This window comes from Ursus arctos, unplaced genomic scaffold, assembly GCF_023065955.2.
Source record: "Ursus arctos isolate Adak ecotype North America unplaced genomic scaffold, UrsArc2.0 scaffold_25, whole genome shotgun sequence".
Classification (NCBI taxonomy): Eukaryota; Metazoa; Chordata; class Mammalia; order Carnivora; family Ursidae; genus Ursus; species Ursus arctos.
In genome coordinates, this window is record NW_026622930.1 from 24,910,889 (window position 1) to 24,925,014 (window position 14,126).

The 14,126-nt window shown below is 47.5% G+C and overlaps 1 protein-coding gene across 1 annotated transcript in view; it reads right to left on the reverse strand.

The window, feature by feature from the left end:
- ESRRB (estrogen related receptor beta) overlaps positions 1–669 on the reverse strand; it is a 165,933-nt gene extending 165,264 nt beyond the window's left edge. Inside the window, exon 1 of the mRNA XM_026519448.4 lies at positions 494–669. Within this exon, the coding sequence (XP_026375233.1) occupies positions 494–495 (2 nt within the window). The 5' untranslated portion in view covers positions 496–669. The remainder of the gene's footprint in view (positions 1–493) is intronic.
- Positions 670–14,126: the final 13,457 nt, after the last annotated feature.

Consider the following 14,126-nt stretch of genomic DNA (forward strand, 5'->3'; position numbering starts at 1 on the left):
ACCTGTCCTGTGTGAACTGGGTTTTCCCTCTATAACCTTCTCAGCTCACCCAACGCTTGGAGCTGCCAGCAAATAAAAGTTTTCACGCTGGGAGACATAACCACCCCGCCGAGCCGCGTGTAAACTTTCCCTTGCCCTTTTGATTTACTTACTTTTTCTCGGCGAAAACAAATAAAAATAAAAGGGAACCTACGGATTCCGAATGAGTTTGGGTAGCAGTCCCACCCAGCCATTCCCGCTCCCTCTGACCTTCCCGTGACGGTCTGCGAAAGGCAACATTCCCCCCCCCAACCTCCGGCCACGCAGAGATGCTTTCCAGCGCCGAAAACCAGAATGAAAGAGCAGGCACGGGGAGATATTTTTATCCATAAAAAGAGAGAGAGAGGGAGAGGGAGAGTGAGAAGGAGAGAAAGAAGGGGGTTGTGTAGGGAGAAGGACAGGACGGTGCGGGGCAGCGCTGGGGCAGAGGGAAGGGAGAAGTTGCGGTACTTACATGCTTGGGGCCGGGCAGAGGACAGGGGCTGGCGGGGGACAGGCTACCCCTCAGGTGTTTCCACTTGCTGATGACTCGGTGCTCAGCTCCTGCGGCACCAGCTGACAGTCCCCTGTCTGTGTCTCTTTGTGACTAAGGACACAGTACTCCCAACCTATAAATAGATTCCGACTCCGTGATTGATATAACAGGCAGCTGACAAAAAAAAAAAAAAAAAAAAATCCCACAACCATAACCAGGTCTTAAACAAAACAGCAAAAAGCTCTGGGCATTCAGCTCCGCCGAGCCCCATGCAGACTCTGCAGCCACTGATGGGCACTGGAAAGCAGGGAAGGAAAATATACAGTAAAAGGGAGGCAGAGATGGGGGAGGACTCACAAAGGGGGAAAGTGTGAAAGTTACTTCTCTAGGGGTGGAGCAGTCCCTTGGGGTCACGGGGTGGGGTGGGGGGGAGCTGAGGAATGGTGGTCAGCAGGGGGAGCAAGGGGAGGAGCCAGGCGGCAGGTCCTGACCCCAGGAAGGAGAGGCCCCATCCTGAGACCCTGGCCCTGTCAGGGCCCGAGTCAAAGTCCCAACGTGGGAGCTTTCGTCAGTGCAAGTGCTTTCCACGAAAGTTTCCGTTCCTGCTGCCAGATCAGGAGGAAGGGAGGGAACAGATAGAGTTTTCCTAGCTCAGCAGCCAGACTGGCTTCTTGGGGGACTTGCAGAAGGGCCCCGGAGGGTGAGGGACGGTGTGCAGATGCAGGGTTGGGACAGAGTCAGGAGTCACCTGTGCCTGGTGGGCAGGGCCCAGCGGGCCGAGTTGCAGCACATAATGGGTTTTTAAAAGGCCAAGGAATGACACTCCTGACAGAAGAATTGCCCAAGGTTGAAAGGCCTTGGTTGGGGGTATTGGCATTTGCTTTTTCCAGAAAGACTTCCTAGGAGAAAACACTGAAAAAAGTTTCTCCTTGGGGAGATGAACCCCACTCTTTGAGATCCGGAAGGGTCTTTTAAGAAACAAAGTTCTGTCAGAGTCCTGCAAAGGTTGGGGGGCTTCTCTGGGGCAGGCCAGCCCAACGGTGGGAGCTGGGCCATGGGGCAAAGCTTCCAGAAGGTGGAGGAGTCATGGTTACAGAAGTGTGGGCTTCTCCAACAATGAATCAGGTGAGCTCCCCATCACCTGACGGACTTCCATCCTGTCACGTGCAGACCCACTTGCTTGGGTCACTCGAGGGTCATCTGCCTGGATGATCGGCTTACTTGGGCACACTGACGTAGCTGAAATTTCAGGTGAGGTTCCCCCTTCCAGAGGCGTCATGGGACAAGCCCCTTGCCAGTGTGGTAAGAAACAGACACTTTCTGATCCCCATTTTTTGGAAAATAAAGTTGAATTTCCTCTTCATGTCAGATCTGATCCTTTATCCTGTCCAAGTTAACAGAAACTGAGGATGGGTGGCACCCAAGCTGTTGAGGTCAAAGCCTACTTAATATGTAGGACCTCGAACATGCCCACGAGGAGACAGCCATTGGAAGATAAGCTCCAAGAAGGGGAAAGACCATGTATTTGTCTTATTCACCATTATTCCTCAAGTGCTGCCATGGTGCCTGACACAGAGTAAGACCTTTCTGAGTATGAACTGACTGACTGACTGACTGAATGAATGAATGGATTCCAGCATGAATGTGTGATATCTAAGATACCCACCTTAGTACTTTGAACTAAGACAAAGTACTATGAGGGTGTCCCTAGGAAGGCAGAGAATTGGGGATGGGGCTTCAGGGCTCCGGAGAAGTGCCAGGCCATGACTGGGGTGGTAGCCTCTTCAGCGCACAGTCACCACCAGGCTGCTATTAGGGGAAAACCTTTCACGTCTGAGGTATACTGGGGACTTCCTTCATTATTTGCTTTCTCCTCAAGTTCTCCAGCTGACCCTCCCTGACTTCTGGCAGAAATCATGCATGGGTCTTCCTCTCCATGGCTGAGGCCTCTCCTGGAGGCACGGCATCTAGTCTGCAGTGAGCACTCAGCGAATGGGTTGAACCAAGCCACTTCTGGAAGTCACCCTCCTTAGAAAGCGAGGTTGGACCTCGGTGTTGGCTTTTTCCCTCCAAGCCAATTTCTGAATTACTCCAGAGTTTCAGTCACAACTCTTTCAACTGAATGAAGCCTTGGTATCTGCTCCCTGTAGGGGGCCCTGGGAGTCTGCGGGGGACCAGCTGCTATCCAGTGGGCATCCCTTGGATCACACAGGCCTCCCTTGAAATGCTGGTCATCATCTTGGGAGAAGACAGGCTTTTGTTTTCGGGAGCTTCCAGGGCCAGGCCCCCTGGGCCACTGGGAGCTCAGGGGAACATAGACACATTTCCCTGTCAGTTAAAGCACAGACTCCGGGCCTGGGTTGGAATCTTGCTCCTTCCACTGACTATTAGGAAACTAATAAAATCCCTTAACGTCTCTGTGCTGCCATTTGCCGAGCTACAATGTGGAGATTCCAAGGGGCTACCTCCCAAGACTACCAGGAGGATAAAATGACTCCATGTAAAGTGATGCTCAGAACAGTGCTTGGCACGTGGAGGGTTCTAGTAAATGCTCCAGGTAGCATCACCAGCCCCCGTCCATGCCGCTGCACTCATTCTGAGGTGTGTCACCACCACCCCCCACTGCCCACCTTAGCCACATTACTGGAGCTAGCTTTGCTTCTCCCCCCAGAGCTCAAGCCTCCCGGCCTCAAGACTCGGTGACTATCTGGGACTGCCCACTACGTGCCAGCTGCTCTGCATGGGTTTCCTGGTTATGTCAGTACCGTCGACCCTTGGGGAAGATTCTCATTCCCCTGTGTTAGTTTGCTAAGACTGCCATAACTAAGTACCAAGAACGGCAGAAATGTATTTTCTCCCACTTCTGGAAGCTAGAAGCCCAAGATGTTGGCAGGGTTGGGTTGGTTCCACCTGAGGGAATGAGGGAGAATCTGTTCTAGGCTGCTCTCCAAGTTTTGGGTGGTTTTCTAGGGAACTGGTATCCCTTGACTTATACAAGCATCACCCCAATCTCCACCCTTCAACTTCACGTGGCGTTCTCCCTGTGTGTGTCTTTGTGTCCAAATTTCTTCTTTTTATAAGAACACAGTCGTATTGGATTAGGGCCGATACCCTAATGATCTCTTTTTAAGTTGATCATCTGCAGAGACCCTATTTCCAAGTAAGTTCACATTCACAGGTACTGGGGGTTAGGATTTCAACATCCTTTGGTGGTGTGTGTGTGGGGGGACACAATTCATCCATGACATCCCCTTCTATAGATGAGGCAACAGAAAGTTCAGGAGGTCTTGTACTCAGTCTGGCACACAGCTGAGTGAGTGTCGCTTGGAAAAGACAGGCCTGGGTAGGTGAAGCCTGACAGCCCCTCTCCCTGCTATAGGGCCACCGGCTCCTGCACTGGCATGGTGCCACAGGCTTCCACTTGGCTTGCGGCAGCGTCATTAGTCCCACACAGCAAGGTGACTTTACACTGTTTACAAGGGCCCCTGAAGGTACAGCCGTCCCTGCCCCCACCAGCTTATCAACTCATTTACCTTTCAGAGTTCTCTACCAGACTGCAACCAGGAGGGGTGGGCAGGGACCTGCACACAGCCCAGGAAGGGCCTGCATTCATTTTACCTGGAAAGAAGAATCTATCTGCTTGGGCAGAGAACTAAATACAACACACTGATGTCCCTAGGCCATTAATCATCTCCTGCCACGACACGGAAGACTTGAAAGTGGCCATCGTGGGCACTGGCTTTACACACAAGGGCCAGCTGGAGTCAGGGACACTCCTGGCTCTTCCCTCTGGAGGGCATTCTATAGGGATTGGGGAAGGAGGAACACAGCTCAAAGGTGCTGACATCTTGCATGGGAAGAGGAGGTGGCAGGGGCAGCCCGACCCCATTCTAGGTGGATGGGCCCGAAAGCAGGTGTTCCCACTGCAGCAAATACCACCCTCCCCCAACCAGGAACTCACTTTGCCAGAACTGCCAGCTCCCGCAGTGTGACATGTGCTCAACCCACCCCCAGCCCCACTAGGGGAGGAGCCTATACTCTTCTTAGAGGAAGAAAAGGTGCCAGAACAGGGGACTAACAGGAGACCTAAGGAGGGCCAAGTCAACAAATCAAAAGCCCCAGAACCCCAAGCCTGATTTCTTCCATCCCTTTACCCCAAGAGACCCCACCTACTGCCCGATCAGCCTACACAGCACCGCATAAACCAGCTGCCCCTGCTGGGTACATTCCTAGCTCTACTGCCTGCCTGCTCTCTCACCTACATTCTACTCATTCTTCATGGTCCAGCTCGAGGGTGATGCCCTTCCCGCGCGCTCCCTGCCTACAGCGGTCCTGTCTGCAGGGCTCAACCATTGCCGACAGAACGGCTCATCTGAGCCACCTACAAGTCATGTGCCGACTTCTCCCGTGTTTGCCTCGTGCTACAATGAGGCAGTCAGAATGGAGGTAAGTCACGTTGTACTGACCCCCCCACGAGCTAGAGTCTGTGTAAGGCCCCTGATCTATGCTGCCTTATTCAATCCTTACAGCTACCCTCCTGGGCAAGGATTCCTTTTCCCCTTTCATCATCCAGGAAGCTGGCAGTCAGAGAGGTGAAGTGACCTGCCCAAGACCCGGCAGTGGGTTAGTGGTGGAGTCAGGATTTGCACCCACATCTGCCTGAGCTGAAAGCCTGTGCTCCTACTCACTGTTTAACCATCTTGGCTATGACACCCCCACCCCCACCTCTCATTGTTCTCTCTGTTCCATGGCATAAAATCCAATGCCTGGCTCTAGCTTATAGTTAAGAAGTCTGCTCTTGCCTATATTCCTGGCCACCCCTCTCACCCTTCCCTGCCATGTGGAGCCTTTTTCTTGGCAACATTGCAGTCTCTTCCATACCACTGCCTTGAACATACCATTTGGACATCATGACCCAATTCCATTGTCACCTCCTCTGAAGCCTTTCCCTACTTCAGCCACACCTTCCCCTGTACTCTTCAGGGCTGTGTGACACACTCCGCGATGGCACTTGTCACACAGTACTATGCATGTTGGCTCTCATATCAGTCTCTATCCCTGGGATGTCACTCCTGGAGAATGAGGACGTGCTTTTTTCATGTTTTTGTCAACCTCCATCCCACTACCAACCGATGTCTATCCTGGCAGGTATTAGATGACCAATAAGTGTTCATCAGTGAATAAATGAAAGCTAACATTAGGAAATAAAAAGTGAGAGGGTGAAGAGTGAGGTAAGAGATGAGTATAGGATGAGAGAGAAGAGGTCCAGAGGGCTGCTGGTGAAGGAGGTTGTGCACTATACAACTCCAGAAAGCACGGTTCATGTGGCAGTCCCCAGGACCTCCCTAGAACCATGCAGATGACAACTGCATGGGCGTATGAAGGCACAGGCCCTCTCCCGGCCAGGTACCCTGAGCTGAAAGGGACTTGGGAGAAGGGAACATAGATGAGACGTATAGAAGAGGTGCTTGAGCAAGTTTGGCACATAGTATCGGCTGTCTACCCTACAGTCTCCCCACTGCATTTCCTGGGCCCATCACAAGCTCTAGAGGCTGAGAGGGCCCACTTGTCTCTCGCCTTCTTTACAGTTAGATGTTGCCATGTGCCCTGGTCAGACAGTGAGACTTAACCGGCAGTCTGTCGGGAGAGAAGGGTATTTGGGCAAGGTTGTTCTCCATGACAGAGAGAGACATGGGGAAAGAGCTACAGAAACCACCTGGTAACTATGAGAAAAGAAACTTGGAGGAGAAAAGCCAGAATACAGAGGATGGCGGAGCACTGGAAGGGAAGAGGCACGGGTTCTTGATGGCGTTGGTGGGTTGCTGAACTAGAACCAACCCTGCAACCGTACACTTCCTGTGGTAGGAGACGATGCCTGTGTGTACTCCTTACATCACTATTAGTTATGTTTCCATTGCTTACATCCCAAAGCATTCTAACTGATGTATTAGAGGGTGGGGGTCGTGCCAAATATGGCGATGCAATCTGTAGGAAAACCCTAAGACTTAAAGGTTAAGAGTGTCTAAGCACAAACATTGGTAGAATAATGCAGTGGTGTGAACTCTCTTTCATATTTTGGGTTATTCCATTTGGCACTATCTCCCCTTGGCTGTAATCCAAGCCCTGCCCTCCATCAAAAAAAGTTTTAGTCTTTGGGATAGAAAAAAAGATCCCCTGTATATTTTTGTAGAACTTTATGAAGTGATTTCCCATCGGTTAAGTCACAACAGCCCCCCGACAGATGGGACAGGGGTGAAGAAACCAGACAAGGGATACGCGACAACAACAAAGATCACCCTCTTTCTCTGAATCGGTTGAGCCGCATGAGCGAGTTTCTTGGAGAGCTCCTTGTGCACCTGAGCACTTACCTACGTGCCCTGTTCTAAACACTCTGTATGTGTTAAGTCATTCAATTTCCACAGCAACAACTCTCTCATCCCCGTTCTACAGTCACGGAAACTGAGGCAGAGGGAGGTTCTATAATATTCCACCTTGAAAGAGGCAGAGCTGGGATATGAACCAAGTCAGTCCCACTCCAGACCTATACCCCTCCCAACGATGATGCTACAATGATGGTGGCAACTCCCTTCTGAAAGAAAAGAAAGTGGTTCTATGTTTCTTAATCCGTGTCCCTCCAGAAGAACCTAAAACTTTGGGAGGAGCTAAGGAGCCCTGCATCTTGGCTGGCCTTTATAGAAGGGTTCTGCAGTCCTTCTGTTGGGTAACTCCAAGATCTAAACTTTTCTAATTGGGCTTTCCTCCCAGGGCTAACACCCACAGGGTGGGGGTGGGGGTGGGGTCGCCATCAACGCCATGAGGACTACATAAGCCCTACTTAATAAATAATCTGGAACTCCATAATCTTTCCCCATAGATTGCTTGGTATTTGCCTTCAGTAGATTTAGAAGTAATTAAATTACCGCGCAACCAGCCTGCAAGTCTTAGGAAAAGACCTGAAGTAAAGTAAAGCCTTACTGATTCAGACACATAGGAGGAGGTGTGGGGGAAAACCAGAGGGAACTGTGGCTTTCCTTCTAGAAGAACCACATTTTTTACATTTCTAGTACTTATAGTAAATCACACTAAACATTAATAGCAGCCAAATGGAGTTCTTGCTGAGTTTGTGTGAATGAATAAATAAAACTAATTTTAATTAGCACATTCCTTGTATACAAATATCTTCTATTAATACTCTTTTGAGAGCTTGTTGTTTGAAGGTTAAACACTCATTCATTCGTCCAACAAGCATCATGGAGAATCATTGTTGAGAATCCACAATGTGGTGCTATGTGCTCTGTGCTAGAAGTTAAGGATAAAGAGATAAACAAGACTCAGAGGATGCCTTGGAAGAATCTATATATGCAAATAAATAAATTCTGAATATGCTGAGATTTATTAGAAATATATAAGCCATGTACGGAGCAACCACAGTCGGGAACAACCGATTCTCCCCAAGAGGAGGTAAAGGAAAGCTTCACTGGGAAGGTGATAGTTAAGCTGGGTTTTGAAGGATGCATAAGAGTTTGACTGGAAGAGAAAAGGTGAAAGGCAAGGATGGCCGTAAGACAAGGGCCACAGAGTCCCTTGATGATGCTCCAAAGTGGCTACTCATCACTCATACGAGCTACGGCTCATGTGTTACAAATTACGAATTGTTGGAGTAGAAGTTTTCAATTAGATGATTTCATGCAGAAAACATTTTTAATACAGGCAAGTGCAAAAGGTAATAAATACCTATGTATTTGCCACCAAAACAAACAAATGGCAGCCTTATATCATTAGCTATAGATATATTTTTTTAAGAAACAAAACGTTACATCAGGACATGTCTGACACTGTTCATCATGTGATCTGTCACCTCCTCTGTTGGCTCGTTCCCTGGCTGCCCTTTCCAGAGCAGATCCCTCTCCTTTCCTTTCTGTCAGGGGCCTCTGCTTATTTCCCTTATAGAATCTCCCACAATTTGAGGTCACTTTGTTGATTTGCCCCCCATTGTAATGTCATCTCCGTAAAATGTCATCCCAGATACCTGGGATGTCTTATTTATCATGGGCCTCTCTGTCTACTATAGGTGCCCAATACGTATTTGTAGAAGAAGTGGGGGAAGCAGGAGGGGGAAGGGAAAGAGGGAAGCCTTATAGGTTAGTATGAAGTTTTCTAAGGAAATGAAAACAGTCTTCAAATGAAAGATCTTAACAGGGGAAGGGACAGCGATTTGGTTTAATTCCGCAAATACTCTCTGGCATCTCCGAAGTCCGAGACTCTGCAGGAGGCACAGGACGAGTCCTGCCCCCAGGGATCTTACTCTCAAGGAATACCCAGTGCTACTAAGAGCTGGCTTTGGGGTGAGGGCGGTTTGGGGCATGTATGGTGGATTTGGAAGGTCTAGCCCTGGTCAGGCCCCTGGGGCTAGAGACAAATGTGTCAAAGGCCCTGTCAGTCAAAGTGGAGCAGAGGTGGCTAAGCTGGTGACAGGTCTGCCATGGGACTGGAACTGTAACCAAGGAGACCAAGCAAGGTGAAAGTGTTACGGACAAATAAAAGAAATTGACATTCAGGAAAGGTGACAAGTTACACATTAAACCATGGAATGGGAAGGGTTGAACCTCCCCCACAGCATATCCCCAAAGACCTGCCTTTATGCTTAGCCTGTAGAAGAAAGTCTCTCCCTTTCCGACATTATTCACATTTCCCTTCCTGGTACTACTGAGGATGAGCCTTTGGGCAGGGATGTGAGGACTTGGTACCAAGTGACTTAGAAAGAAGAGCCCATCCTGGCTCATCATCCTGACTAACTGCCCTTCCCTGCCAAGCCCACTTACACCATTCACCGAGCAAATGTTTATTGAGCAGCTACTCTAAGCCAGGCATTGGGCTGAGGACCAGGGATACAGAGATGAACAAGTCCTCCTAAGAAGGCAAACAAAGAAAGACAAAATAAAATACAGTATAGCTGAGATAGGACCAAGTACCTTGGATGCTCAGAGAGTTCCAGTGAGGCTGTGGGAAGAGAGCTCATGAGAGATGGGATACTTGAGCTAGGCTTTGAAGCCCTGAAGAGCAGGTTGCAGGCATAAGGCAGGCAAGAGTTGTTTTTCAGGTAGACAAACAAAAAGCATAAAAGGTCCTGGCAAGCCTGGAGAAGGAGGGGGGAAGAGGGAAGGAGTGGTAGTAGTCCCTATGCCTAAAATGTTCAGCCTTGCCTGGCAGGCTCCTTCTTGTCATTCAGACCTTAGCATCATGGTCACCTCCTCTGAGAAGCCTTCCCTGGACATCCATCGGTCAGAGTGTCTTTAACTTACCTTAAAAGACCCCAGCATATAAGTGTGATATTACGTGTGTGTGTGTGTGTGTGTGTGTGTGTGTGTGTGTGTGTGTGGCTTAGGTTAAGCTATAAGCCAGGGGCTGCTAGCATGTCAATCAAGAATGCACAGCACAGGGACAGACTTGGTAATTAGCCAGGAGGCCCGTGTCTGGAGCATCTGGTTGTGTCTAGATCAGTGAGCAACACTTGGTTAAGTAGCCTAGTGAATGGATTTCTGAATAGATTTTTACTGGTGAATTAGAGGTGAGTTCTGTAAAATTTTCAAGATCTATAAGAGACGGTGCTGTGTGGGTACCCCACCCCAAGATCCCTCTGCCTATCTGGGTTCAACTGCTTCTGAGATGGTCAGTATCCAACAGCCTGGCCACCTCCCCACCTCAAGCATCCATTTTTTCTTTCTTTCTGCCTGACTCTTTGCCACCACTGGAGCCTGCTCACCTAAAAGCAGGTCTAACCAGGAGAGCTAATTCCCCCGGGGCAATCTTCAACTGATAGGAGTTAGGAGTCACTGGACAAATACCCCAGTTCTCCTAGTCCTTTGGTGGAAAGATTCCGCAGTTTGCTTCACATGGTGTCTCAGAGGGTCCCCAGATGCCTTAAGGCATAGCCTCTTACAGCAGTAACTCTCTTTAGCAAACCATTTGATGTCTCCCTTTGCTGTCTTTTTTATTTCCTGTTTCATTTTCCCTACTCCCTCATTTGTACTTCCTGAAATCATCCCTGAAATAACATAGCCGTACCCATGGTCTTGTCTCAGGGCCTGCTTGTGGGGGAGCCCAAGGTTAGACAATAGATGGGCCAGCTAAAATGTGTTGGAAACATTCTCCCACCCCTTTTATGCACAGAGTATAAGAAACCGATAGAGTCCGTAGGCTTTACCCACTGGGATGTCACTCTAAGCCAATTCCCAAGTGGTTCTTTCATCAGCCAGCTGTAAATTCTGGAAGATTCTGGTTGCTGGTGGGCTATCAGGGTAGTAAGAAGCCTGCCTCTGGGATCCTGGTGTTTGTTGGAGCACTTAAAAGGACAGAGAGCTGGGATTTCCTTGAGCCTACAGAACAGGTATATGAACTGGTTTTGTGCTGGCCTCTTGGAGAAGTTTAGTTGATGCATATCTCCATGAGGGCATAATTTGGTCTGTAACTGCATCTCTTATAACATCATTGTGAAATCGCGGGGGGTAGCTAACACTCATCCTCTTCAAACTCCTTTAGTCACTCCCATTGTCAACCAGAAAGAACCTAAGAGTTGTCACTGACCAAACTGGCTAACCTAGTTTACAACACCACCTAAAGCAGCCTTCCACTAGCACTCATATAATCTTACTTTAATTCCCCAAATGATACTTACTGTTTTTTAAAAAAATATTCTTTCTCTTTACCTACCTCCATATCCTCTCCAAACCCATCTCTTACTGAAAGGTCAGCTCCACATCCTGTTTATCTCTGTCTCCCCCAGCACACACAACAATACCTAGCACTTAGTAGTACAACAATGCCTGGCTCAACAAATGTTCTGTTAAATGTTGAAGAGTGACAGCAGATAGAGCTGAGGACAAATAATAGGGAACCTGTAGTCTCAAGCAGGGAGTTCATACATTACTTTTTGAGCCTGTGATTCTTAGGCTGTCGAGGTCATGGACACATCTGAAAATCTGAACAAAGCTATGAGCCATTGCCTTTCCCAGAAAAAATCCACACCTAATGATACACATAAAATTATATCTGTGATTTCAGGGAATTTATTTCAAAATTCCTGCTTCTAGACACGTACAACCCAGAAAAAGCTTTCAAACAAATACGTGACAAATCCAGCTTTATGTTTTAAGATGATAACTCTCATGGTCATACAATAATGGAGGAGGAGGGAGCAAGAGCCTGGGAGACTAGTGGAAGGCCTTGAGGTAGGCCAAGAGGAAGAGGATGTGGGTGTAGATTTAGGCAGTGCTAAGCAAATGGAGAAGAATGGAGATTTGACCATTCTAAAATAACAACTGTAAGATTTGACCATTGACCAGTTGATGGAGGTGAGAGAAGGAGAAGAGGCAAGGTAGCTATAAGAGTTCTGGCCTAGGACCCTAGTGGATGATGACAACCTGAATCATGGCAGAGATGGTGTGTCCCTCCTTGAGGTGAGGCCAAAGTGATAGCCTGACCTTCAGGGTTGGGTCCTAACTATAGACATTCGTCTGCCCTTGGGCTGCCCCACAGTTGAAACAGCCTGCACAAAAGGGCATGGGCAGGAGAAAAGAAACCTGCTTCCTCTGTTTCTGAAAGTGCCACTTTCCCTTGGCACTAGCTTTCTTTGTTTTTGCTGAATCTTTGTTGGAGAAGTCAACTCTCTAGTATTGAAATGCATTTAAAATATGGAAGTCATAGGATAAAAAGGTCAGAAACCTAAGCCTCTTCTCAGACATCTGTGGCCTAAAGCAGTCTTTGTCTCACACTGACCGCATAGCTGTTGTTAAGCTATGGGTACAACTATGAGGCAGCCCCCATGTGTAAAGTGGATCCCAGTCCCTCTCACCTATTCAAAGATGTTGCTTCTGTAATTCTCCCCCTCTTTCTCCCACATCATCAATTTTTGCCCTCTACTGGACTACTTCCGCCAACATAGCAAACATGCTATTGTTTTTCCAATTTGAAAATACTCTCTCATATCTCTCTTCCCAACACATCTTCTGCCCCTCTTTGTCCTGCTTTATTGTAATGTTCCTTGAAAGAGTTGCCCATACTTACTGTCTGTAATTTCTCTTTTGCCCATTTCTCTTCAACCCATATATAAGAGACTTCCCTTCCTACTGCGACACCAAAAGGTCCTTATCATAGTCACTGATGGCCTCCACATCACTAACGCCACCGGTCAGTTGCCCATCATTGTGTAATTGGGCCTCTCTGCAACACACTTGACATAGTTGTTCACTCCCTCCTGGACAGCACTCACTTCTCATTTTCCTGCTACATCTTTGGATGCTTCTTCCTAGTCTCCTTTGCTGGATTCCCCACATTTCCTGGACCTCTAAATGTTGGGGAAGCCTGGGGATCAGTCCTGGTCCTCACCTTTTTTCTACCAATATCTCCCCTGAAGATATCCTCAGGTCTCATAGCTTTAAATACTTGCGTGCTGATGCTTCCTAAATTTACATTTCCAGCCCAGCCCTCTCCCTTGAATTTCATATTTTTATATCTAATCATCTGATTCTGCTTGAGTAACTACTAAACATTTCCAATTATCATGTTGAAAGTTGAGCTTCTAAAACCCCCTTCCTGCCTCTACACATCTTAGTAAAAGGTTTTTTCATTCTTCCCACTGCTCATGCCAAAAACCTTAGAGTATCCTTGACTTTCTCTTTCTTACCCCATATCCTCTGGGTTTTATCTTAGCACTTCCTCTTTTATATGCTGATACTTTCCTACCTAGATAATTGTCTTCTAACAAGTTTCCTTGCTTCTTCCACTGCCCTTCTTCTATCTATTCACCATATATTACTAGAGTGAACTTGGTAAATCATAAGTCAGTCATATCATTGTTATATTTTAAACCCTCCTATGGCTTCCCATCTTATTCAGAGTAAAAGCCAAAGTCCTTACAATGACCTCCAATGTCCTTCGTTAAGTTGCTCCCAATTCCCTCTCTGACTTCATCTTCTCCTATCCCCCCATCACTTATCTGCTCCAGCTGCACTGGCCCCCTTCCTCTTCCTTAAACATGCTGGGTGTGCCCCTGCCTCATGACTTTGCATTTACTGTCCCATCCACCTAGAATGCTCTTCCTCTGGATATCTGCATGACCTGCTCTCTCACCTCCTTCATATCTTTATGAATATGTCACCTTCCCATTGAGACTTTCGCTGGATATCTTATATAAAATTATAACTCTCTCCCCTAAAAGTACTCTATTCTTTTCTCCTTTCCCTATCACTTTTTGTTATTAAATACACTATATGTTTTACTTAATCATTTTGCCAATTTTCTATCTTTCTCAATAAAATACAAGCATCACACATACAGTGATTTTTCTCTTTGCTTACTTCTATATCTCCAGGGTCAAGACAGTGCCTGAAATTATAAGTGGAACCTCAATAAATACTGTTCAGAAAATGTTTACATAGTTCTAGATCAGAGCCTAAATGACAGTTCTAGAGATTATAAAAAAGATACTTGTAACATTCTGCTTCTCTCTACAGTGAAGTGGCTCCTATCAGATGTATGTACCCAAAAAACAAAAAGAAAATCTGGACAAAATACAAAATTCTGTTTGAGGGCACTAGAGAGCTTCCAAAATAGC